Genomic DNA, 27801 nt, shown 5'->3' on the forward strand with positions numbered 1-27801 from the left:
CTGAAAGTATAACTTTCAATAATTCTAGGATCGAACATTCCAAAATTAAAAATAAAGATCACTCAAATGAGTACATACTATCTTTACAGACATAATACTGTACTTTGTACGTAATATCGCAACACTGTTTTTATGTTTCATCACAGCAATTTGACCTCTACAATCCTCTAGTCCAAATATCATCGCCGTCGCCTCACAAGGCAAACTAGGCAACTTGCATATCCCATCATTAATGTGATTTTCACGACTAACTAAGCCCAATATACTCGTAATAAAAATAACGAAAACCCATACAAAATTATTGCATAATCAAATCAGCGAAACTCTATCTCAAAAAAAAGTAAAAAAAAAAAAAATAGAAAAAAAGAAGAAAAAAACTACCACCCTAAAGCTCTGCGGCGCTATCACGACCACTCCACGTATACACCTCAACCCCTTCAGCAAATTGCGGTATCCCTCTTCTCTTCAAAGGCTCGAGCGCCGGTCTACTGAATGAGACGCGACGCACTGCGGCGCATCGCCGCCAAAATACCGGGTGAGCCGAAGGGTGAAACGGGGTGCCGGCTTAGCACCGGTCTCCTGTGTCTCGATACACAGAACTCCATTCTGGTTATCCTGCCGTAGTGGAAATATTCTTACGCAACGTTGAATTTCCTGCTACATATTTCCCATCGAAAGGTATGCTCATTTTATCGTTTCTTTCTCTCTCTTATAGTACAAAGTAGTGTATTCGATTTTCATAGCGGTGTTTTCGTCGTTTTGCCAAAGTTCTTCATAATTTCCATTTTATTAATTGTCGAGAGTTTTATTATTATTTTTAATTTCATTATCATTACCTATTTTCATATCGATAGGTACGTGTGCTTTCGTCGCGATATTGATTTTCTGCTTTCTTTTTATTTTTTCGCATTTTTTTTTCTCTCTATTCCTCTACATATAATATCGAACTAGGTCAACAGATAAGGTACGTTTTTATTGCTTTTATTATTATTTACTCGTGAGTTTTTCTAGTTTTTTTTATCGTTTAATGACATTATTGGTGCCATTTTTATTTTTTTTTCAACTTTTAGAATTTTTTGCTGAATTTTCGAACTTCTCTTTCTATAATTTTGACTTTTTTTCAAGCCGGTAGGCGAATATGGTTTGATGAAAATGCGATTGAATTATGATTATTTTACTTATTTCAATGAAATCTCCGAATGAATTACTCCCAATTTATTGTAATTTAAATACGTATCCACTCGAGGGAAACAGTTGGATGATATTTTTTCAATTTTTTTTTTACTCCTTCGCAGGCCTATAAATAAGTAAAAAAGTCGTCGAGTTTTTTCGTTCGGTTATTTAAACTTCAGACTGAATTATTTATGTTTTTCCATCTTCTAAACCAAATTTTAAATGTAGTTCGTGGAAGATTCGGCGAAGTAAAAAAAAAAATAGTTGGGATTTAATTTTAGCACGAGTATAATCACCGCATGCTCTTAACTCGGAGCCGGATTAAATCTACTTTTAATGGTATCTCATTATTTAAATTCTTCTCTCGTGCAATTTGTGTTTGTTGAAGAATCCGGCTCCTTAAAGGTATAGAAGAGGCTTACTTCGAACGTTTTATTAATTTTGGCTGAATTTTCTCGCCTCTTTTTTGACTAATCGAACTTATATAAGTAAGAATTACCATACCATTCCTATAATTCGTAGTATTTTTCTCTAGTAGAAAGCTACATTGACCCTAAAGGTTCACCGTATAGGCGAATACATTTCTCGAGTTAGGCTTCAACTTGGGTGGTGTTGTACTTGTAATTTAGGCCTGTATATAGCAACGTTTGCGAGACATATCGTTATACCCACAGCTGGTCGTTCGTCTGCTAATATCGTAGAATATACCGAGCGACCGACGACGCCTTGTGAGAAACTTGATAAATTTTCTTATCCCCTTTAAATTCCCAATCGATTCATCAATTTTCTTTATTTTTAAACGTGCGCGAATATACGCGACAGTTTGACGTATTCCATCGCTGTTGGTACGTAGGTATAAGACGATGGAAAAAGTTTTATAAATGGGAGGAAAATTATACTACGTGAGATAAAATTTACGACAACGTTGTTAATAAATTTTCCACCTCTCCAATAGCCTGCTAGGTACCTAATACCTATACTTGGATTTCGTGAGAAACGTGAAAAAAATTACACTTTGAAACGCTCGAAGAGAAAATTATTATTTCTAGGTGATTAATTTTGTAATACGATGTCATGTCGATGTCGTAGGTACCTCTACGTTGAATGAAAAATTATCACTCGTAGAGGTTATGTTCTATCGAGTAGTCAATTTTTTCTCATGGATTGGCCATTGATAATTGATAACGATTTCCTTGAATTTTTTAAATCGTGTAAAATTTGATGCTAGCGTAATTAGGTTTATTTTAAGGTCAACTCTTTTCAATTATTCAGAATTAGGATATCGATCTAAAAGTTTGACGAGCCTGAATATTAAAATAACGGAATGTCTAGACACCTCCTCGAGCCCCTCCTCCGAATTTCGGTGCCTTTTAACCCTCTTCCCTACGTAAAAATGTATTGCGAGCATCTGCATATCTTTATCCCCATCCCTCTTAATAATCTATCTAATCTTTATATTTTTTGCTAGCATAGATTAAGTGATTAAATTCAAAATTGTGATTTTGAAAAAAACCAGTGTTCAAAATATGAGGATTAAAAGCGAACCCATTATTATATTATTTTATACTCAGACAGTCACTTCTTCCCCCACCCTCGCCCTCTTCCTCTTTCTTTTTTTTCAAACAAAAAAAGTTTATTCACAACTATTTTAATGAAAAATTTTTAAATGATCTTCAGATTTTTTCGCAAAAGTGCCTCCACCTAAACGTTTTATAGATGGATTTTTTTTTTATTAGGTACCAAATCACAAAATTAAAATAAAATTGTGCAGTTGGAAAATTTATTAACCACAAGCTGTCTTACTACAAAATGAAATTCCAACTGAAAAAGCTCCAATTTGAAGTTCATGTTTTATTTCAAATCTTTGCTAGGAATTTTCAAACCGGGGACTTGGGAGCGATGGAGATCAGGGTTTTTTCTTCAAATGATTGTAATGAGGCAAACGCATGATTGAGTAATTAAGTTAATAAAAATTTCCGAAATTTAAAAAATATATATATTTATGACATTCTTTAAAGCAATTAAGTAGATAGGCTGGTAGGCCTACTGAATTTTAAGATGAATGTATAAATTGTGTACTTGTCGCTCTTTCAAGATAAAATCCTCAAAATATGACCATTTTCATGCAAAATTTTCATCATCCTTCCAATTTATTGAATAAGTAAATGTTTTTCAGCAATTTACTTTGTGATTAGATAATGAATTTGATATTAATTTCAAAAATTTTATTTCTGTTTGAAAAATCAAAAAAAAAAAAAAATCAACAAAAAATTCAGATCAAGCTTATAGGGGAGAACAATTGGATAAGGTTTAAGAAGATCTAATCTGATCAAAACTCTGTTCTAATCAAATCTGGCCAAATGGAAATGAATCCAGAGGATGTCCAGATCTGAGAAAATCTTTCCAGAAATATGTCCCTAATCAGATCTGATAAGGTTTTTTCTGAAATTGGATCCACATATGCATGAATCAGGTCTAAATTGGGTCCAAGGAATGTTTAAGTACGATGTGATCTGATCACATATACTTAGATAAATCTGCTCTGATTAAAATTTTGATCTGATCAAATTAGGTGTAGAGGGGCTCTCCAAATCTGATCTAATCTGATAAGATCGAAGCATTTTGGCTATGATCACGTCTGGAAAAATCAGGTTAAATCTGATTAGATTTAGTCGAATGAAATGATAGGTAGTCGTAAGTTGTTCCTTATATTACACAATAAATTCCCCCATCCCCTTGTGGGGAATGGGGACAATTTTTTAAAAAAAAAGAAGTGCGGAACGTCCAGACCTGATCAGATCCAATGACGTTTCTGATCAGATCAAATACCTAAGTGAATGATCTTTCAATTTTACCAGATCTGATCAAATGAAATTAGAACTGGAATGTTAAAATTCTATCTGACCTGATCAGATCCAACCATTGATGATCAGAACTTCGATCTGATCGTATCTGACTTATCAGATGCAAAGATGAGAAATTTTGATCTGATAAGCTCTGATTAGATTGGTTAGATCAATTTGGGTCCTTAGAATATTTAAATCTAATCGGATCTGATCTGACCTGATCAGATTCAATCATTGAGTCTGATCATTTTCTAGACTTATCTAATTTGATCAGAACTTTGATCTGATCATATCTGATTGGATTTGTTCAAGTCAAGTTGGCCTAGGAAATGCCAGGATCTCATCTTATCTCACTCATCAGATTCAAACATGAGAAATTTTGGTCTGATGAGCTCTGATTAGATTTGGTCAGATCAATTTGGGCTCATAAAATATTTAAATCTAATCTGATTTGATATGATATGATCTGATATGATCAGATTCCATCATTAAGTCTGATCGTTTTCTGGAATTATCTAAATTGATCAGAACTTTGATCTGATCATATCTGATTAGATTTGTTCGAGTCAGATTGGCCTAGGAAATGCCAGGATCTGATCTTATTTGGCTTATCAGATGCAAACATGAGAAATTTTGATCTGATGAGCTCTGATTAGATTAGATTAAATCAAATTGGGCCCAAAGAATATTTAAATCTAATGTGACGGTAGGGGATGCGCCCACAGCTTCCACCTAAAGGGAAGATGTGTTCCTCCGGAGTGGCAGCACTGACTAAGTAGTGCACTCTGTCGGATTAGTTCGAGTATAGCCACTCCGCCATTAGAGAAGTGACAAAACTTCGAGTATATTTTCACTGGTGCTACCCTTCAGATGCATTTGAAGAGTGATATTCCAAAACTCGCTTTGTCCATTTTCATAACTTTTTAGGAAAGAGGAAAAACAGTTTCCCTTTAAATGGGTGATTTGGCTTTTTAGGCGAGTTTAGCACTTTATTTGGGTGGATTTATGATGTAGGAGTGTAGGTATACACTTCATCCCCTAAATACTGCTGAAAAAATTTCAATAAAAATGGACAACGCGCGTTTTGGAACATTATTTTTTTTTTAATTTTTAGTGAATTGGCTATTTAGGTGAGTTTAACACCTCATTTTGGTAGGTTGATGATGTAGGAATGTGAGTTAATACTTCATCTACCAGGTACCACTGAAAACCCAACTTCGATAAAAATGGACAAAGCAAGTTTTGGAATATCACTCTTCATTTCAGAGCTTCCACTAGTAATCGCTATTACTAGTGCTTTTTTTAATAATGTTTGTGCGTCGTTATTTGTATATTTCGTATTCGGTTTTATATCAGAGAAATTACAATAAATGTTCCACATCATTTGCGGTCATCTTTGATCTTATTTGCGGTGCTTCATCACCTCTGCTGATTGATATCTTTCGTAAGGATATCGGGCAAGTTTAGGTTCCCTGGGCTTACTATATTGTGGTTTAAGCACTGGACTTTCCCTCTGAATACCAAGGACCGTCCCAGTCACCACACTAATTTGATCCGATTTGACCTAATCAGATTCAATCATTGAGTCTGATCATTTTCTGGACATATCTAATTTGATCAAAACTTTGATCTGATCATACTTATCTGATTAGATTTGTTCAATTCAAGTTGGCCTAGGAAATGCCATGATCTGATCTTATCTGACTTATCAGATGCAAACATGGGAAATTTTGATCTGATGAGTTCTGATTAGATTTGGTCAGATCAAATTGGGTCCAAAGAATATTTAAATCCGAACTGTTCTGATCTGATCTGATCAGATTCAATTATTGAGCGCGTTTTTGTACGAGCAGATGTGATCTGATCGAATCAAGCTAAGCTTACAAGATCTGATCTGATTTGATCACATTAAATCAGACCTGATCACATAAATCATTGCGTGTCATTAGGTGTAAACAGATTTTATTCTGACCAAAACTTTCATTCGAGGAACGCCGAATCTGATCAGATTCAATTAGATTTCTTCCATTTGATTCTGATCCAATAAAAACATTTATCTGATCGGATCAAGTCAGATCTTTGGTCAACGAACGCCTGAATCCGGCGTGACCTTCAGATCCAATAATTGGGTCCATTGAGCCTGATCATGTCTGAACGTATCCAATCAGATCGCAACTTTCATCTGATGTCTAATTAGGTTTAGTCAGATCAAACTGGATTCAGAAAATGTCCGGATTTAGTTTTATCTGCATGTGATCAGATCCGATCATTTTCCGCAGGGAGAGGAGAAGGCTGGTGGGTTTAATGAGATTTTGAAAATGGCTATACTCGAGCTGATTTCATCTGGACAGAATACCTAATATCATATGATTCATTGGAAAGAGATCAGATCTGAACCCATTTCGATTAAATCTGATCCGGCCTGTTTACCTGTGTTTTTCAGATCTGATTAAATCAGATCCGGATTTGATCAGAATCAGAACCAATTATTTTTCGAGTTTTTGGTAATCCTGATCAGCTCAAATTTTTCCTGTTGGATATTCAGATAAGTGCATATCAAATCACGTCTGTTGAAATGCGATTCATTTGCAGATCTTATGTTTTTCTACCAGGAAGAGCAAAATGGTCGAATTTTTTTGAGATTTTGGGCAACAATTTTCGGAAACATCTTGTAAATCTTGAGGTATTTAGAAATACCTAGTCTATTTTTAAAACTGGCTACACTGAGCCGAGAAAACACAAAAATTCAGAAAATTCATTCTCACTGTTTGAACCTTCAATGATTTAATAATAATTTGACTTTTCAGGGATCAAGGCATTTTCTCAGTACATTTTCGTGGCTCCAGTGCTTGATTTTTCTGATGTACATATTAAACATGATCGATCATCAGAGATCACAAATTGCAAATTAATCGATTTTAGGGATTTCGATTAATCGATTTTCAATCATGATTGATTTTAAAAGCCGAAAATTATAAGTTCTTGAAATAAGGGAGGATTATATCTTCTCATTTCCTATACCTTCTTTTTTTTTCATAGGCCGCACTCTTTACCAACATATTATTAAAAGGATATTTCTAGAACTCGTATACTGGTCTCTGCGGAACACCTCATTAAATTTTTGAGCCAGGATTTCGATTACGTCGTTTTTTGATATCATAAATGAACGAAATAAGAAGCTCCCTTTGAAACCGATACCATACCATATAGGTACCTAACATCAAAGAAGTCGGTATCGCGATAAAACCACCCTCCCTCATCCTCTTCCTCTTTTCTTCTACTATAAGGTGCAATACGAAGTTGGTGGTAGGTGCCTAGGATATGTTATGTATAGAAATAAGGTATTATAAAGATGTCGGCATTGAGATGAATATCGTGTGCGCGATATTTGCATCGCATCTTACGAACCTAACCCAGCTCAGCGAAAGATGGTAAATTATAGCGAACTCGGCTAATTTCAAAAGGATCGCACCATGGCACGTTTTTGCCGCGGGAAATTAATTACTTGGGCAGATAACGAGCGCACGAAAAGGGATTCGTACCCACTCCTACCTTCTCAGTATTATCGTATAGTAGTATTTCGGCTACGTGCACCATCGATTTCGGCCAGTCAAGGTTGTACTAGTAACCTACAAAGAAAAAGAGCAATGTGTCTGGCTGGGACCGGGTGCCCTGTATTTGTTCGAAGTAAGATAAATGCTAAGAAGATGGTGCTTGTGATAGTTTTATTGTGTAAGTGCAAGATTGTGGGTTGGTTTTCCTTACTTTATTGCATCGTATGGTACTTACTATTAGTTGCAATGTAATTATATTTAGGTAGATGCGAAGAGTGTATGTTCTTATAAGGATGGAGATGAGCGTGGAAAAGTTAACCATCGGTGCTGAAAACAACATGGGCTCTTAATGTTGATGGATGTGTTTAATATACGTTCGTATTCGCGAAATTATGCCGCACGTTGTTGGGTTTTCGCGAATTAAATTGAAACTTACTCGTATGTACCTACTTCTTGAGATAGGTACTCGTACTCGTGATATAAAATTTATTAAGTAACAATGATGCAAATTTAGATGGGTATTTTTTTGCTTCCAACTCGAGAAAGAATTATTTTACACTGAGAAAGGGTGGATTTGTAGATGTACAATATGCGGATGGGGTTCAATTTGAAATTCATTTTTTTGTTTTCGATGGTATTTTGGTTCTGAAAAATTAAAACTCTGATTTCAATTAAAGTAGGATTTCTCGAGACAGGATGTTTCAAACCATCGTAAACAACTACTCTATTCGATATTTCGAAAAATTTGTTCGAAAATGGCCATTCGACGAATCGAATACGAGAAATTTTTTATTTCCAATACGAAGCTTACGAAGTTCTTTTTACCTTATCTTCGCAAAGCTCATCAATTACACGAGCTAACAGCAACATAGCTATAAACGAGCCAATATTCTAGAAGCAATTTTCTCTCAGTAGGTGGCTTCGACAAGATCTAAGCTTCATCTTGTCCGAATCGTTTCCAATTTCTATAAACGAATCGTAGGTTCCTATAACCTACCCTGCAAAGTAGCACATTTTTATACCTACTTGGAATTGAAAAAAAGGTTCATGGGTAGTAGGTACAAATTGCATATAAATTAAATGCAAATGAAGCGTGAAAGAAAAACCCACCCAAGTATGTACCGTACTACCTGTACTATAATCTGATTTATGGACTAACTTCTGCTCTTACCCTTCACCCTATTATTTCACCCAGAGTTTTTCTCTCTTTTTCTTCGCCAAAGTTATCTGATTCTTGAGTTACCTCGACGATGAATTTTTCGAATATTTGAAAATTAAACGGGGGAAACTTTCCATTTGATTTTTCACGCGTGTAATTCGACCTCGAACATTTACAAATATTTCGACAGAATGTTAATGATTTCTCGTCTTTTGTCTTTATTTTCTCCGAAAATAGGTGTTCGACGTGACGTTGTTATTTTGTCGTAAAAATTTCCATCGACAGCTTCATTTATGTGCCCCATGTTTACTCGTTGAGAAATAATTCACTGGTATGGTAGGCACTTACTCAAAGTCGAACTCGAATTCGCGATAAAAATATTCATCGTGCCACGAAAAGAGAGTTTTATTGCAAAAAAAAACATACCTACATCAGACAGAGGTATATTTGCTCGAGTATCGTTTATTTCTTTGAGAGAACTGGCAACAATGTCTCGTCAAGGTGTTGTTATATATTTTCTGAAAAATTTTATAGTTCGAAATTATTTAACGTCAGTGAGAAGTTGAGCGAAATTTAAAGCGAAGAAATAACAAATCATGAATTATTCACGAATTCAGACTGAATTTTTGATTAAAAATAAAGTTTACTTACATTTCACCACGAAGTCTATATAAGCTTTTCGATTCGCGATCGTAATTTGTTTTGTTTTTCATACGCCAAAAAAAATCCAGTCAAAGCATAATTAAAAGTATGTAAACGTATGCCAACCTTTTGTGTACACATTGGTGTAGGCCCTTCATTACTAATAATAATTACCTACTTTTTGAACAGAGAGAGTTTATATTATTTATTTCTCAGATTTTCTATAAATTTTCAATTTAATCAGAAATGCTTGAAAAAAAGTTCTGATTGACAAGATAAAGGTTTTGTGAAAGTGTATTATTTTCGAATCTTCAAAAATTTTCTCTGTTGAATGGAAAATGAAATGTTTATTAATAACTTGGATTTTTTCGCCTTAAAACTTTTGTTCGAACAGAATGTAGTCCTAATGTTGTCTTCTTTTTTTGCACATTATTCTTGAAATCGTCTTAAAAATGGGTTTAAATCAGAAAAAACTACTTGAAATACTATTAAAAAAGTGTAAGAAAGTGCAAAAATTCCTTCAACTTATAAAAAATCCCTCTCCTTAATCATTAAACTTTTTGTTTTTTTTTAATCGAACTGGGCAAAAATTTTCCAAGAGAAAAATTGGCTTTCATATCGAATTTATTGAAACTTCGATCGCGAAAAAATGTTTGAAAATAAACAGAAAATCAAAAAAATTTCTACAAAAACTGTTTTTTAAAAAAAATATGTAGTTGAAAAAGTTGGAAATTGAAAATAAGTTGACAAAATTTAACAAAAATTAAATAAAATAGGTATGAAGCCAAAATCTTTTTAAAAAAATTTCATCAAAATTGATAACAAAAGTAGAGAAATTGCAAAATTGACGCAACAATTGTTGAAAAATTTTGTAAGTATTGATGAAAATATGATTAAAATTGCCTACATAAAATACATAGGCATGTACATCCAAAAATGCCAAAACTTCCAGAAAAGTTTCCAAAAAATATTGAATTTATAGAAAAATTAAAATGCAAAAAATTGAATAAAATTCTGAGTAAAATGACAAAGAATGTCAATATTTTTTTTAATCAATGGAAAATCATCAAAGTTTGCATAAGAATTATAATCATTCATTAGTCACTTAAGTGAAATAAGATAGAAATTCACATTGCGACATTACCTACTCAAAAATATGTTGGCACGATTTGGAAAATAATTGTATCTGATCAGATCAAAATTTTTATCACATTAGACCTATTTGGACCTGCTCAGATTTGATCTTTTTTTCATATAAGTAGATCTGAATATATCTATTAGACCTGTTTGATCACATCAGATTAAATCGGGTCTGGAAACTCCCTGGATTCAAGCCGAAAAAATATAGGATTTGATCTGATTCAAAAAATGATCACATCTGAGCGGATCTGATTAAATCTGATGAAACCTGATCTGATTAGATTTGTTTGGACTTCTCTGAATAGATCTTATCAAACTTCTATACAAATTTGATCAGATCAGATATAATCTGAATATTCTTTTGATCCAATTTAATCTTACCAGAAGTAATTAGAGATGGTCAGATTAATGTTTGAATTTGATCATAAGAGAAATTTGCTTGAATCTGATTGAATCTGAATAAATCTGACTTGGTCTGTTTAATCAGATCAGATCAAAAACCTTTGATTAGATTAGATCGGTCCAAATTTATTGATTAGATTCGATCTTCTTCACCTGGCTAGATCTGATAAAATCTGATTAGACTTTCATTGATCAGATCAGATCAGATCAAATTCAAATCAGATCTAGAAATTCTCCGGATTAAATCTCCAGTGACCGAAAAAAATGAGTTTTGATCAGATGAAGATAATGGCCACATTTGAGCAGATTGGATTTGATCACGTCCATCCAATAGAGGAACTTTGATTGGATCATCTGATCGAATATCTGAATAGATTTAATCAGATCAGATGATGAAATGAAGAGTGCCCGGTTGGCAAAACGGCATTTTTTAGACAGTGCATCTGAATAGGGATCTGACTACATATCAGTCAGAATGTATTTTCTGACTGCCAAAACGGCAATATCTGACTGTGGTTCTGAGTGTGGATCTGACTAGTCAGATCCACGCTCAGATCTCCACTCAGTCTTCTGACGAGTCACCGCCATCTTGGAATTTCAAAAAAATACTTGTTTCTGATTGGTTGATTGTAGTCAGACTGCGAATCTGACTGTCAAAACGGCAATTTCTGACTGCAGAAATGATTAGTCAGACATCACCAGAAATGTGCCAATCGGGTGATATTCCAAAACTCGCTTTGTCCATTTTCACAACTTTTCAGGAGAGAGGAAAAACAGTTTCCCTTTAAACGAGTAAATTGGCTTTTTAGGCGAGTTTAGCACTTTATTTGGGTGGATTTATGATGTAGGAGTGTAGGTATACATTTCATCCACTAAATACTGCTGAAAAAAATTTCAATAAAAATGGACAAAACGCGTTTTGGAACATTATTTTTTTTTTAATTTTTAGTGAATTGGCTATTTAGGTGAGTTTAACACCTCATTTTGGTAGGTTGATGATGTAGGAATGTGAGTTGATACTTCATCTACCAGGTACCACTGAAAACCCAACTTTGATAAAAATGGACAAAGCGAGTTTTGGAATATCACTTTTCAAATCTGATCAGGTACGAACATTTTCCGGATCTAATTTGATGTGATTCTGATTGTGATCAGATATAGGTATTTAATCAGATCACAGTTTTAATCGGATTAGATTTGGTAGGATCTGATTGCTTTAACCCTTTTCCCCTGGGCTACGTTCAACCAAAAATCTGCAAAATGGACTCTTAAATTGAAAGAAATATGAGTGTAGATTGGTGAAACAGCTTCAAAGTGTGGTCAAATACTGCAAATATTCTGAAAACAAAACATCAAACAGAGCAGCTAGCCTAAAAATTATTACAATTTTGATGCATTAGAAAGCAAGAAGAAGTTGAAAAACATCATTCAACGTAATTGTGTAAGCTGATGTAAAAAATTCTTTAAAAGTGACTGATTTAAAAAAATCTTTGCCTGGAAATCAATGAAAAGAAAAAATCTCATCAAGTAGGTGGCAAATCGCAGAACTTATCAAGAACTAAAATTTGCGAAAAATTAGCAAAGTTGACAAAATAAAATATTAAAAGTTGCGTAGAAAATTGATGGAAATTTGCACCAAAATAATCAGTAAAACATTTCAATGATCACCCAGAATTTCTCAAAATTAGGTACAAGATAATCAATGAAATCAGCATTAAAAAATTTGCTTTTGATAAAATATGATCAAAATGCTAGCAAATTTAAGTAGGTAGTACGTCAAAATTTCTGAAAAGTCAATTACATTTTACTTAAAAATTATTCACGACGCAATAATTGCACTATATTTGCTGAAATCAATAAAAAATTTAATAAAATTGACACACAAATCGTTGCAAATTCGGTACAAAAAATTGTTTGAAATTGTGAACCAAAAATTGCTCTAAATTTTAAAAAAATGCTAAAAAAAAGGATTCTTCTTCAAAATACCCCCTTCTCCTCACCCTCTCTCATTAGTGCCGAATAAATCCAAATTTCCAATAATTTTTCAACTTCATTTCCTTCATAATTCGATTTTATCAAACTAAACCTCCAACTCTTTCCCAGAAATTATTTGGAATTCTCGCATTCAGAAAATCCATTTCTCCGAAATAATTTTTTCGTTTAAACTAATGTTCACAACTGTCACTAAAAGGCCTTCAAAGTTCAAACAATAAGTAAATCAACGCGAGTTAACCGTCGTGTCGAGAAAACGACTCGTTTCACGTCATTAACGCCATTCTCAGGTCACAGGTATAAAATTACTGATTTAAAAAAAGGGGGAGAAAAACTTACATCCGAGCATTTTTTTTAAAAAAAGTCAATTTACAAGAGGAAAATCAATGTAAAAGGTACCTAGACCTACCATCGTTTTTCCAGCTTGCAGACATCGCACCGACGTACGAATTCTTCTTTAATAATTACTTGCTTTGTCGAGCACTATGATGATGTAGTGTACACTGTGTACAATACACGTATGTGTACGTAGCTATAGAGCTACAGTCAACGACATAACATTTTAAATCCCACTGGAGAATTTGCGATGCATTGTATACTTACAAATTTCAAGTTGTCGTATGAATATTACATCATTTCGTTGGCATTAACACCACTGTAGTAGGTATACATACACGTTCATGCTTCATGTTACTATAGGTATATAGTCGTACAAAGTATAAGTACATATCGAAACATGTGTTAGTAGGTATCTCTTTACATACCTTATGCTATACTGCGCCTGGTTGGCTGCAAAGATAAAAGAAAGCTCTCTGGAATTGTACGTATGTACGAGCTTCGTATTATCTATGGCTGCTCTCTGGATTTTATGTCATCCATGTGTCGCCATTTTACTTTTTTTTTTCTGGATTTCCTCACTCATCGGTTTAGAAAATTCTTCATATTTTCGTAGTTTTTTTCTATATACCTACTCGTAGCAGTGTGAAGAAGTTTGTTTTATCTTAATTTGCTATATTTCCCAAGGTGAAGGTCTCTCTACCTTGCGAAGTTCGCTGTTGAATTTATTTTCATTTCGTATTCTCTTAACAATAAAGCAGCTGGGTTTTTGGTAATTGTGATCAAATATTTATAAGTATCTAACATAAAGGCGTCTTAGGATCCGTATGTATGCATAGTTTTGGTTCAGGCTCACGTAGATCTTAAAAATATTACCTGCTTATACGTACATTTACCTATAGCTCAAATTCACACGTGCCTTGTTATTCTTAATGGTAATTTTCTGACTAGTCTAATTTATGCCTTCGATTATTTTACAGAACCTCAACGAAACCTCAGGAAGCTGGATCCTTCAGCAATGGAGGAATCCACAGCGACCGTCCCAAAAGATGTACCACTACCTCCGCTATCGACGGCTTCGGCCACTCAACCGTACAGTGGCCGGCCCCCTCCATCGCCATTATCCGGTGGCTATCTCTTGATCGTGATCAGTGAAACGTTAACAGATGCCCATAAGGCCGTTATACTGCAGAAACTCTCCAAAGGTAAGTTTTCAATTTATCTCGAAACATCATAAATTTCAAATTTTGCTTCATCTTAGTACAATTAGTCATACTCGACTTGATACTTGTAAGTACGAGTATGTTCGTATAAATATGCAGAGAAGAGAAACTTTCCCCTAATGGCAAATGGTGCACAGGTGTGAGTCGCGTGTACACAGCACACACTCGCACGTGGATTTTGGATACGATCCAATCAACCTTTCAAGTTTTGACAATACGTTCTGCCTTTCTCTTCGTTCATAAGCCCTTTTAATTTATACCATCGCTATTTTGTATACCTAACTATACTTACTCAGTTACTCGTTTCACCATCACCGCAGTGTCGCACAGCTTCTTATACTGGTGGTATTTTTAGATCAGCTGATGCTTGTTATATTGACTCAACTGTTGGCATACGTCTGTATTGTCCCACCTTTTATATATCTCAAGAGTTTCCGATGAAATAGTGCAGTGGAGGTGAAAGGTGTGAGATGGGTGGATAGAGAAGGGGAGGGCGATCGTGGCCCAAACATAAGCACGTGTTATTTGTGTCTGTCGTCCTTTGAAAGATTCACGGGCTCGAGTCATTGACAATATTGTGAGTTCAAGGTAAAATACGATTAGTTTTTATTGAAAAATTCGTTTTGAATTTTTGACTTGCGACTACATTCTTTGCATTTTTACTCACGTAATCGCATTATTAAGGCCAGGAGTGGGGACGTCAGCTTAACTCTTGAGGTATTTTTATTATTCAAGTTTTGTAAATGATAATGCAAGTAAGTAGGTACAGAAAAACCACAAATCTATAGAAATGATTTTTTTTTTTAAATCCTGCCGAATTAACTGAAGTGAAGAGAAAATCAAAATTCTGAGAGAAAGAGGGAATAAAAGAAAAATTTCGTGGTTTGGTTGAAAAAAATGGAAAAAGTCAGACTAGCATTCAATTCATTCAAGTCAAAAAATTTTCAATTCACTAAGAACTGGAAAAAATGGGGGGAAAAAATCAAAACTTTGAAAGAAGAATATAATGACGAGTAGAAAATTGCGTAAAAAGTAGGTCAAGTGCTTTTTTTAGAAATTTTGGTTTAAAAGAAAAAGAATAAGAAATCTTGAGAAAATAAAAAAATCAAGATTTTGATAGAAGGAGAAAATTAATGAAGAATTACAAAATGTGATGGAAAAAATGGAAAACATGGGACTTTTCAGCAATTTTGCCAAATAAAGTGGCATAATTTTTAATAAAAGAAAAATTTTTCCAAACATCTTTTAATTTGGGTCAAAGTTTAAGTATTGAGAACTAGAAAAATAATTTGAAAAATGAAAATTTTGAAAACTTTGAGATGAATTGAAATTTTATCCCATAATTATTGGAACATATTGCCAGTTTTCAGAAGTCGAATTTTGAAAAAAAAAGTCAAATAATTTTCAGCATGACGAGAGGTTTGGCCCCAAAATGAAAAATTTCTTCATTTTTCGTGGCAGTTGATTATTGAATTTTTTTGCCGGATCAAGAATTTGAACATTTGAAAATTGCTGTTTGGTTTTTGATTCACAGTTTCAATAATTATTTTGAAAATTGATTTCATTTTAAAAGTTGAATTTCACCACAAGCATTTGTCCAAATGAAAATAAGTTCAGATGATTTTTACTTTTCGTCATAAAAATAGATACCCTACCAGCCTACCTACCAAACATTATGAAAAAATTGACAATTTTAAAAACATTTACCACGCCTGAATTTAGAAAGAAAAAAAACAACAACGATAAAAATGTCTTATATATGAAATCGAAATGTGTTCAAAGTAAAAATTCCGATTACCTTTCTGTTTGAAAAAATTATTTTTTGAATTCCACAATTCCCAAAAATTGTTACCACTCATTGAAATTTTTCATATTATTGATTAAATGTTGGCCTTTTCACGTTAATGGTAAACAGTAAAAAAATAAAGACCTCTGAATAATGAAAATTTCAACAATCGCTTGTACATATCAGGGCAAGTTTTCTAACCATTGGACTTTGATTCGGTCAAAATTTGGCTCATTGAAGCGTAAAATGAAAAAATTTTGAGTTTTGAAGATTCTTCAGTTCTTTAATAATTTTTTTTTTTCAATTCAAGAAATATCCAATCTATTTTGTGAATTTTTCATAAACAGGGGTAAATCTGATTTTCAATCTAAAATCTGCAACTTGCTCGTTTGAGAATTAAATAGCGACCACTTTCAGCCTCTAGTAAAAGTTGACTTATCTCCAAAGCATTTTTAGGCCGGCCAACCAGATATCTCAACCCAGCAAGGTACTCCTAAACATCATACACAAACGCATCAAGGCATTTACACTTCCTCAAATACCTCCAGAACTGGCAGGTTTTGTCCCAGGAAGAGGAACAAGAGAACAAATCCTCAACATTTGTCAGATACTTACCTAATTGAAAAGGCACGAGAATTCAACAAAACCATCTACCTTTGCTTCATCGATTATAAAAAAGCCTTTGGCAACGTTAAGTGGAAGACATTTTGGGGAAACCTTGGAATAATGGGAGTACCAAAACACTCGATAGACCTGATGAAGAACCTGTACAAAAGCAACAACACACAGGTAAAGGTAGAAGGGGAACTGACTGATCACTTCAAGACCTGCCAAGGAGTGAGACAGGGATGCATCCTCAGCCCAACACTACGCATATGGAGAATGGATAATGAGGTAAACTCTAGAGGGATGGAAGAAAGGAGTTATGCTAGGAGACAAGAAAATATCAAATCTGAGGTAGGTACGCAGATGACACCACAATACTGGCTGAAAACATCGACAGCATGAGGGAGATCATGGGCAAGATTGAACAAGTTAGCCTAGCTCAGGGTCTGAAGTTGAACAAATCAAAGACCAAGATGATGATAATAGATAGGGCAAACAACAACCATCCTGAGCTGCAAGAGGTAGATGGAATAGAGGTGGTACAGAGCTTTGTATATTTAGGCTCCCTAATAACCAACAATGGTGGTTCAGAGGATGAGATAAGAAGGCGTGCATCAATTGCAAAAACAGCTGTAGGAAAACTCTACCAAATCTGGAAAAGACATGGAATCATCAAGAGAACAAAATTAAAGATTGTAAAAACGCTTGTATTCTCAATATTTCTATATTATGCCACAGAGATGTGGACAGTGAAGAAAACAGATCAGTGCCAGATAGATGCATTTGAAAAGTATTGTTATAGATGAATGCTTACTTGCGTAGCACTGATGAGATCATCAATGGCTTCAACAAAAATATCGACATGATTTTACATGATTGTTGATTGAAAAAAGTTGGAACATTATCCACAACGGGGTTAATTGAACTACATTTACAATAATTGATTGAAAATTAACATTATTTTCAAAACTTATGACGGAAATGCTGATGGTCATCATTGCAGTCTACAATTCTATTTATGTACAATAATCTGCAAGTCTTCAATATTTTGTAGATACTTTTGTAGACCTTAGATCAATATCAAAATTCAGGTTGTCTTGTCGATCCAAAGTTGATGTCGACTATAAGATCTACAAAATTTTGATCTTGCATAGTTACTTTTGTCGATCTTACAATTGACATAAACTTTGGATCAGCAAGATGGGCCTGAATTTCAATATCAATTATAGGGTCTACAAGAGTATCTACAAGATGTCCTCATCAAGCAGATACTTCTATAGATCTTGTAATCAACATCCACCATCTTGATGCGGAAGTTGATGTTGATTACAAGATCTATAAAATACCTTTAGAAATTTTGAGGTGTTGTCAACACATTTGTCGATGTCTGAGTCAACAACACAATGAGAAAAATTTTCTAAGTCCCGAATAAAATGGACTGAATATTCTTTTAAGACCTCTTGGGACAACAGTGTCAATGGTCCAGTGGTTAGAGAACATGACAGAAGCGTGTGGCAACCTAGGTTCAATCCCTACCCAGGGCAAGTTTTTTTCTTTAAAATGAATTTTTTTAGGGAGGAATATTTTTGAAATAGGCTAATGAATTTTATTTGAATCAAAAAAAGTGTTTTGGGCACATTACTCACATTTCAATCAAAATTTGCCACTTTTACACTCGAAAAAAATGATGACAATGTCTAGACCTTGTCGAGACAAAAATGAAAAGTGACGACAGTCGATTTTGAAATCAACTTCTCACTCGTCATGTATCGACAAAACTTGTGTCGACCAGTGACGGATTAGTGATCTCGTCTTATCCATCAACTTTGGCATCACTTGTGCTATACAGGTAGAATCTCATGAACCAAGAAAAGAACAAACAGGTCAATACTGGAAGAGCTAGGTGTGAAGGATAGACTCAGCACCATTATAAGGAGGAGGATCCTGAAATATTTCGGACATATGGTGCGGCAAGACAATGCTAGAGAAGCTGATTGTACAGGAGGTCATGAGGGAGATCACCCACAAGGTACACGGACCTTATCAAAAGGGCTACAGGGCTCACCCTCAGGGAGTGCTCCAGACAGGCCCAAGACAGAGAAGGTTGGAGGCAGCTGATTGAGGAGGCTCCATAGTCATGATGCTCATATACTTTTATTTTTTTTATTTTTTTTTTATTTTACAATTTAGGTCTCTCCAACAGCTAAAGCCAATTACAGGAGAGACCATTTATAATTAAAGAGATAAGACTATGATTTGCTCCAGAGAAACAAGTTTGAGAAATACAAAAATACAAAAGCGAGCAAAAAGGAGAAAAAAAACAAAAGAAATATTTATAAATGTAGTTCTTCCTATCTAAAAGAGAAGTTAAGAAATAAGCAAAAAGATATAACACCAAACAGAAGAAATACTTAGGAAAAGATACAGAATATGAAATGGTTCACAAACAGCTCCCATTGCACCCCCACTCCTACTCCCATGCCATCCTCACTGCACGCCTGAAAGCAGATCTACCCATACTAAAAATATCAGCATCTGCACACCTACAGAGGAAAGCGTCAGAGATATACCCATGACATTGTTCATAGGAGATACCTTCATCCTAAATGTGTTGTAATTGTTTAAGGATAATATTTTTTTCTGCCTGGAGTGGATTTTTGGGGCCCAGAAATTGATTTTTCCCAAAAGGTTACTGTCACTTATGTTGCAGTGGATGAGATCATATAGAAACATTAATGCAATTATTGTTTCTCTTCTTTTTTCCAACGGATCCACTTCAAACCCTTCCAAATGAAGAAGAGAAGAAAACAAAAATAATAATCGGGCTGTACTAACAGGAACTTTGACCAAGTCTGCCATTTTGTTCCTTCGTAGGCATTCATGTTTTTCTTAGGAACCTCTAATCATGTACTTATTATTTTCTCAACAAACAAAAAATTAATAAATAAATAAAAATGATTTTTATGGAGAAAAAAGTGAACATGGATATAAAAAGTGAAAAAGATTGACAAATTCTAATTATAGAAACAATTAGCCCTACTTTCCACGATTTTTTTGGCTTTCATTGCAAACCTTCATTTTGACAATTTTTTTTTGTTTCAAAATTGAATGTATAGATACATATTTGGCAAGGTTGAGGATAAATCAGAAGATCTGGAAGTAAATCAATGACTTTCCATCGGGTAATTCAAAAGCCTATAGGTGAAATTTTTAGGCCTCAAACATGGATAACATGTATATAATTATGTATATGTAAGTACTTTGAAGCTTCCACACGTAATGTCCAAGGAATATCTTCTTCAAAAAAGGCTCTTAAGCGCCTATATTATTATATCGACGGAAAATATCTCGAAAGCAGGCGCGCGCACGCTTTCAAAAGAAAATCCGCAGCATCTGTCGTCACATTAGAAATTCGGCATGATACACGATGCGACGATGCGACATTTAGTGTGGAGGAAAAACAGCATTATTATGAGGTCAGTTAAGTTAGCTGTATCGCAACGTATAATATACGGTAAAATAGCCATTGCAGGGTTAATTTATTAGGATTTTTTTCGCTCGTCGACTCGCGCTCTCAAAAAGGGACACGGATGTCGGAGAAAATATTAATAAATACGGTTCGTGTATACGCTGTTTAGTCGGCATAACGAGTAAAGAACGCGACTTAGCCGGCTTTTAAACGGTATAAATAATATTTCATGGAACAGAGTGAGAGAGAAAGAGAATAAAGAGAGCGAAAAAGATACGCAGACGAATATAGGTACTCGTGTGCGAACGACAATAACACTGTCGTCGTTGGTCGTTGTCGTTGTGTATATTCAGCTATAGCAATTGTACGAAATAGTGAGCTACGTGTACGTACACAGCTAAATCGCTTATGCAAACGAATTCAACTGTACAGCTTCGAGCCGAGAGCGAGATTTATATACGAAATGAAAATAATACGCGTATAATTACAATTGTAAACTCTCTTACTTAGCAGCGAAAGCTCGCAGTTAATCATAATGTAGAGAGCTTTCGAATGACACGACAACGACTAACGTAAAAGCGACGACTAACGATTATTTCAACAAAGACTAACTCTATTGCTAGCCTAGCTCTGTACAGTGTACATATTCTGTTAATCCTCAAGAGTCGATGGATGGCGAGACCTCGATTACGATTAAGCTGCTTTAAAGCTAAAAGTCTAATAGCTCTCGATGTCCTGTTGCAATTTGTGAAATAGGCGATGATTGAAGATCGGTGAAATTTAAAGTAACTACTATAAGCTGACGAAGCCGGAACTATACATAAATACTGTAGGCGTTGGCTGGAGAAAATGGCCCTTCTTTTGTTGTTGCCTCGTTAACAACAATAGGGATGAAAAAAAGTGTGTCGCATGCGAGTGGACTCGTTTAATTATGAATATGGACAACGAGAACGAACAAAAATAAATTTCGAGAGAAAAATAAAACGCTTTTTTTACGTATGTAGTAGGTAGGTACCTACTCTTTAATGCTTGTAGCTGCTTAGATTCCGGATTTGGCCCCACACACTCGAAAAAAAGCAGAATAGTTTTTTTTAAATTTCATAAAAATGGCCGTGTTTTCATTTGGAAGCTAGTCTCTTGTGTTTTTCCACATTTTGGTGGGCATTAGGTAAACCTTTTTGTTCGAAGTAGGTAGGCTGTGTTTAAAAGGGCATATTCTGTGGTATCGTAGATTGGAGTGGATGCGAAGAAATTATTTATTCGAACGAATGGCAATGTTTGCTGGCCTGTTTACAATCCTGGAAACGTCTGTGGAAATTTTCACCTTGATGCTTTTTCATTCGGTTCGTCAGTCGAATTCATCGTTGAAAATAAGAAAGTATTGATTGAATACTGTATAAAAAAGGAATAAGTAGTCCTTTAGTTTTGAAACATCGACGTCTCCATAAATTTCACTCGTTATATACCGAATTGAAAAAATAAATAAATAAAAAAATAAGTAGGTATCTAAAAAAGTTTTTATTCATTTCCTCGGCATTTTTTTTTTTTCAATTTTTCAGTTAAATTTGATTTCAAAAAATTGTCTTTTTCTAATTCTAAAATCGTATAAAATTTTTTGCCATTGGAAAAGTTTGAAATATAGCTAAGAAAAGTTCAAAGTTGAATAATGGTCAAAAACGGCAGCAAAACTTTCCACAAACAGTGCACCCAATAGAACTAAAAAAAAAAATGTTCACTTTTTTCTACATAAAAATGAATTTTTCTTTTTGAGAAAATTGAGGATCCTGAGAAAAACACGAATACGAGGAAACAAAATCGCAGGCTCAGTCAAATTTTCTACCAGTAAAACCTGATTGTTTTTTTTTTTGCTTAAAAAGTTCTGTCTTCAAGGTATTTGCGATAAAAAATGAAAGTTCAAATTTTGATTCTGGAGGAGAAATGTTTCAAAACTGCTTTGAGACGCCACTGATGAGAAATTTCACGTAGCTTGATAACCACAGAAAATCAAGTTCCAATTTCGAAATTTAAAAATTAAGAAAATGGAGAGAGTTTTCAACTAAAAAATAAATTTATCAGAAAAATCTTAACCCCTCTACTTGCAATTTATTTCGGCCATTTTTAAGTTGATCTTGAACCTCCAAATGAAATTTCAAACTCTATGCATAATCACCTCTTGTTGCAAATTTTGTTGCTTAAATTTTGATTTAAATAATATACCTAGGGCTATTTTTTTTTTTTTTTTGGATATAGGTACTCACCTAATTATTCTTGAATATTCTTGTAAATCAATCCAATTATTCTTCCAAAGGATTTTTCAAAATTTTTTAGTGCTTCAATTTGATTAACCAATTTTTCATTTCCATTTTCATATCACATTTTCTGGTCTCCCTTGAATTTTCTTTTTGTTCTTTGCAATTTAGGAAGTGAGAAGCATTTTTTCTCCATACATTTACCAATCATTCAGCATTTTTTTGCTGGTTTTAGTCAATTTTTGAGAAGTCCTCTGAATTGTTTACTTGAAAAATTGAGACAATTTTTTTTGAATCATTCTATGTCAAAAGCAAGGATTTAAAATATCTTCAAACTGCCAATATTTTGGAATTCAGACATGCTTTTTTGTTTACGACCTGTCTTCCCCCTCCCAAATTGTCAAAAAGTCTATTATTTCACCCCGCGAGGGCACAGGTTGTTGTTGCTAGAGGTAGTCTCTAGGTAGTAGCTCGGATCGTCAAGAGGAGCCAGTCCCCAAGGACAGATGAGAAGGCAAAGACAACACCAGGGGTATTCTGAACATCCACGTCGTGCGGGGTGGTAACATGTTGCTGTTCGGTGGACTCGGAATCGATAAACATGGCTAAAGCAGAATTCTCCAGTTGGTGGAACAATTGAGAGGAGTGGCAAGTCGAAGGCCAAGCCTCTACATAAATACAGATTACAAACAAGAATGCATAAGAGCTGTAGAACACCAACCACCCACTCGTTCCAGCCCCAGGGAAGCGCAAGAGCTTCAGAGTGAGTAGGCGAATACCAGTGCCTAAAAACTGGCAAATTTGGCTAAGGGAGTAAACCCCAACAGAAAATCACGGTGGAAGGCAATGGGAAGCCAACACCATTATATTTCCCTAGAATTATATGGACATCAATTTAGCAACAGCCCTAAGTCTCCATCAGGGTGATCCTCATCCGCCAAGGCAGCCGGATAGGGTGCTAAGAATACGCGGAGTCAAAATAAGGCGGAACAACATCAACGTCGCAACCTGGAATGTATGAACTTTGTATAAAATTGGACAACTTGCTAATGTAATTAAAGAAGCCAGGAGGTTGCAAATTGACGTATTAGGAATAAGTGAGACCCGATGGACTGGAAATGGCAGAAACTGGGTAAATACAGATTACAAAATGATCTACACTGGAAAAGACACACACAAACTAGGTGTGGGTATATTAATACATACCAGAATCAGTGATAAAATCAGTGCCATAATTCCAAAATCAGTGAGATTGGAGGTCAAGCCGAAACCAATTGTGATAATTCAAGTTTATGCGCCAACAGCAGAAAGCAGTACAGTGGAAATCAACAACTTCTACAATGACCTAGAAGAAGTGATGAGCTGCTCAAAAGACAACGATGTTGTGTTTTTGATGGGAGACTTTAATGCCAAAGTTGGAAAGGATCATGGCAGCCAAGTTGCAGGGAGATAGGGGCTTGGTAGTGGTGTCGATTAAAAATCGATATAATCCAAAATCAATAAAATCAGCCTCAAATCATAAATTTTTTTCTGATTTTTTGATCGGCCAATTTTTTTGATTCCGATTTTAATTTTCGTTACCTTAATGCCAAATCCGAGTATGTCCATACAAGAAAAGGACGATTTTACGCATCACTGATAAGGCTCGGATATGCTCGGAAGGGTTCGTTGAGTTCTGATTGAACATCGGTCAGCTTTGAGCATCTTTGGTGGTGCATTTTAACTGTACTCCGATGCAAATTTTTCAATTCAGGGCTTCCCAGAGCCTTATCAGTGACGCAAAACGACGATGTTTTTTTGGATGGACATACTCTTACAAGAATCGATTATTTCGATTTTTTCAAAAAATATGAGAGAATTAGTTGAAAATGCTCCGAAAAAAGACAAAAATTCTGCAAGAATTGAAAAATTGATTAAATTTACACCAGAAATTGCAGTTTTCTCATTAATGTAAATTCACTGTTGAAAAGTTGAGAAATTCCAAAACACAATCATTCAAGAAATCATTTAAAAAATGTGAAAAAAATCGAAAATCGGAAAAAATCAATTATACAGAATCGATTATTTTTGGGCCAATTTTTTTGAAAAAGATTTTTTCAAAAAATCAATTTTCAAAATTGATGTTTTTTTCAAATTATTGACACCACTAGCGCTTGGAGAGCAGAATGAAAGAGGTGAGATGCTCGTAGAGTTTGCAGAAAGACATGATCTAATAATATGCAATACTTGGTTCAAACAACATGCAAGAAGATTATACACATGGGTCAGTCCTGGAGATCGAGCCAGAAACCAGATGGACTATATACTTGTAAAAGGAAGATTCAAGAACACAGTGAAGAACTGTCACCAGAAGAAGAGCAAAGAACGATACTGACAACTTGACATTGCAAAAATCAAATCAAAAGAAGCGCAAAAGAAATTCCGAGAAGATCTGGAAAAGCAAAAGGAAGACATGTTGGAAGAAGAACAAGGTATTGAGGAAAAGTGGCAAGCATGGAAGCGAAATGTTAAAACAGCAGCAGAAAAGTCTATTCCATTCAAAGGAAGAAGAAAACACAAACCATGGATGACTCAAGAGATACTGGATCTGATGGAAGAACGAAGAAAAGCAAAAAGACCAAATTGCACAGAAGAAGTCATCAAATGTTGGTTTAACTCGCTATATTTCTTTTGTGGCTATGTAGAGGACGTACTTTCCTTTGGTAAATATTTCTACTACATCCCCAACTTTTGAGACTGTTGACTTCAAAGTGTCGACATTGCCAAAGGCTCCCCTGAACTTGAGCGCAATGCCCTCACTCATTTCAAAGTCTTGGCTGACACAGTGAGGCAATAAGGCATATTCCGGGGATTGTATCATAAGGTCGTCTTCTAATTGTACCATTGTAAACTTTCCGTTGGATTTTACGGTTATTCGACCCCAGTTGTTTTTTCCAAAACAGTTTGGTTAAGAACTAGGAGGGCAACATTCGATTTTTGCTACCCTGCCACTCAACCAAGATGACCTTTTTTAGTAAAACTGTCGCCCTCTAAAAAAAATGAAAAATAACTCGGCCACAGTTCGTATACTCATGTGCAGTATCCAGCCCTTGTGAAACGATAAAGCAATTTATGGTCACATAGGATATTTTATGCTTAGATGCTTGCAGTAGTAAATTTGATTGATTCGACCCAAATACCCTGGGCCTGACAGATACACGAGAATACGACACGATGAGATGGAAAATTCTAGGCAAATATGAGACGTATATAGTACATACGAATAGCTATACGTACCCCGTACATTAATAAAAACAGCCCCGAGCGACGCCGTCTTTCATAAAGATAGAGTACATATAAAGAGCCTCAAGGAGGAAGAAGGCAGAACTCTGTAAGGAGCATGTACGAATTTAGAAATTTTGCTACACACACACGTGAAATGAAAGGCCCTATACTCCTGCTGGCAAAATACCTAGTTAATGCGGCGCATGTGTAGGTAGGTAATAGGTACCAACCTATAGCACGTTATAGGACGACTACGATATAATTAAAAGCTGAAAATTAGATTAAAACATGGTCTGGTCGTTTGTAACAGTACATGTGTCGACAGCGAGGATTAGATTTCGTTATTAAGTGTATTAAAGGCACAGCAGTATAGGCTAGATAGCACATTTCTATCCATCTCTTTAATTAGGTAGCTACACGAAGACGCAAGTAACACAATATTTAAGTAGACGAATTAGAATGGATGTAAAAGTTGCCTGGTTTGATTCGATTTCTTTTTCTTTACAAAAAATTGGAATTTTACATTCGAAAAAAAAATCATATAATCATTTTGGATATTTGAGGACTACTAGGGTACTTTTCTAGATTTTTATTCGAAATTTTAACGAGGAAATGAGAAAAATCTTCAAATTTCAATATTGGTTTAATTTTTGTGAAGAATGATCGATACGACACTTGAGAAAAATCGGTACCAATATTGAGGTTAAATTTTTTTTGTGCACCAGTTTCTCGTAAAATAAAAGGGGAGAGATGTTGAAATTGTTTTTGAAAATTTTACGAACCCCTCCCATATTCATTCTATTCGAGGAAAAAAGAAAAAGAAGTAGGATCATTAGTTGGCGATATTATAGAGTGAAAAAAAGGATAGACTTTTCAGAAGCCAGCTATCAAGTTCGTAGCTCGTTATGCAAATTGATTGAATTTTTATCGAATTACAATATACACGTAGGTAGTTGTACGTGTAGAGAAAGATGACAGTGGCAGGGTTGGTATCAGAGTATACCTAATATTCAACTGCTGCGAGCAAATCGTCGGTATTTAAAGCGTCCCGGTTTAACCTTGGCAGAAAGGCAAAGGGCGAAAAATGGAAACGATCGCGATAGATAATTGACACCAATGTGAGAGTATAGGCTTGGTCTATACTCTATAGGCCTTATTCATATAATCTAGGCAGGTACCTGTGCCTTTCAATTTTTTTTATTATAAACTCTCGTTTTCGATTTTCTTTTTGAAAAATATACGTAGGTAAACGATATTGATAAATTTATGAATGATGTAAGAGGGATACACCGCAGGGTATATTTTATCGACATAACAGCGTGACGGCATTTTCTATGAAAATTAGCTCTATTGTGCAAAGCTTAAAGAATAACACAGAGGCAGACATAGACGACGACACAATACGTAAAGCAAACGACGATAAATGTCATAAAAGCCAAACGAACCCGGTCGAATAAGTACGTATAGGCTGGGCCCGGCTCCCTCAGTGTTGTTGTGGCGATCGATGTTTGGCTAAAGCTGTATAACGTTTTGCAGCCACAGAAAGGGTGTAGTTGTGTATGCAATTGTTAGATATACTATAAGTTATAGGGCCAATCGAGTAATGTAATTTCCAACCTAATGGGCAAAGAGTTGTGAGAGTTTGAAGTTTGATAGAAAGTTTCCAGAATACGAGGCAAGCTATACTGTGATACCTCTGTTACGATGGGTACAGAGAAATTTTGACCGAAAGAAAAATTATTGGATATTGGGATAACTTTTGTCAGTGTTTTATTTGAGGTCGTGAAAGTTAAAAAGAGGACGAAGCTCGTTAGTGGAAAAGAGATATGATTTTTTTTACGAGTGAGGGTTGTTTTTGAAATAAAAAATTGGTCGAGTGTGAGTGTAGGGGAGGAGTATTTTTTATGTGCTGCGGTAGGTGTTTTTCAATGCTAATTATGAAATTATGAAATGCTTGATA

The 27801-nt window shown here is 34.9% G+C and overlaps 1 protein-coding gene across 2 annotated transcripts in view; it reads left to right on the forward strand.

The window, feature by feature from the left end:
• The first annotated feature begins 580 nt into the window (after nucleotides 1-580).
• Nucleotides 581-27801, forward strand: part of LOC135848551 (microtubule-associated protein futsch) — a 124605-nt gene continuing 97384 nt past the window's right edge. Inside the window, exons 1-2 of one of the 2 annotated variants that reach the window (XM_065368482.1) lie at nucleotides 581-678; nucleotides 14225-14449. In XM_065368482.1, coding sequence (XP_065224554.1) covers nucleotides 14263-14449 — 187 coding nt within the window. In that variant the 5' untranslated portion in view covers nucleotides 581-678; nucleotides 14225-14262. Of the gene's footprint in view, nucleotides 679-732; nucleotides 965-14224; nucleotides 14450-27801 lie in introns of those variants that run through there. The other variant, XM_065368481.1, reaches the window with a different exon arrangement.

This window comes from Planococcus citri, chromosome 5 (assembly GCF_950023065.1).
Source record: "Planococcus citri chromosome 5, ihPlaCitr1.1, whole genome shotgun sequence".
NCBI classification, from domain to species: Eukaryota; Metazoa; Arthropoda; class Insecta; order Hemiptera; family Pseudococcidae; genus Planococcus; species Planococcus citri.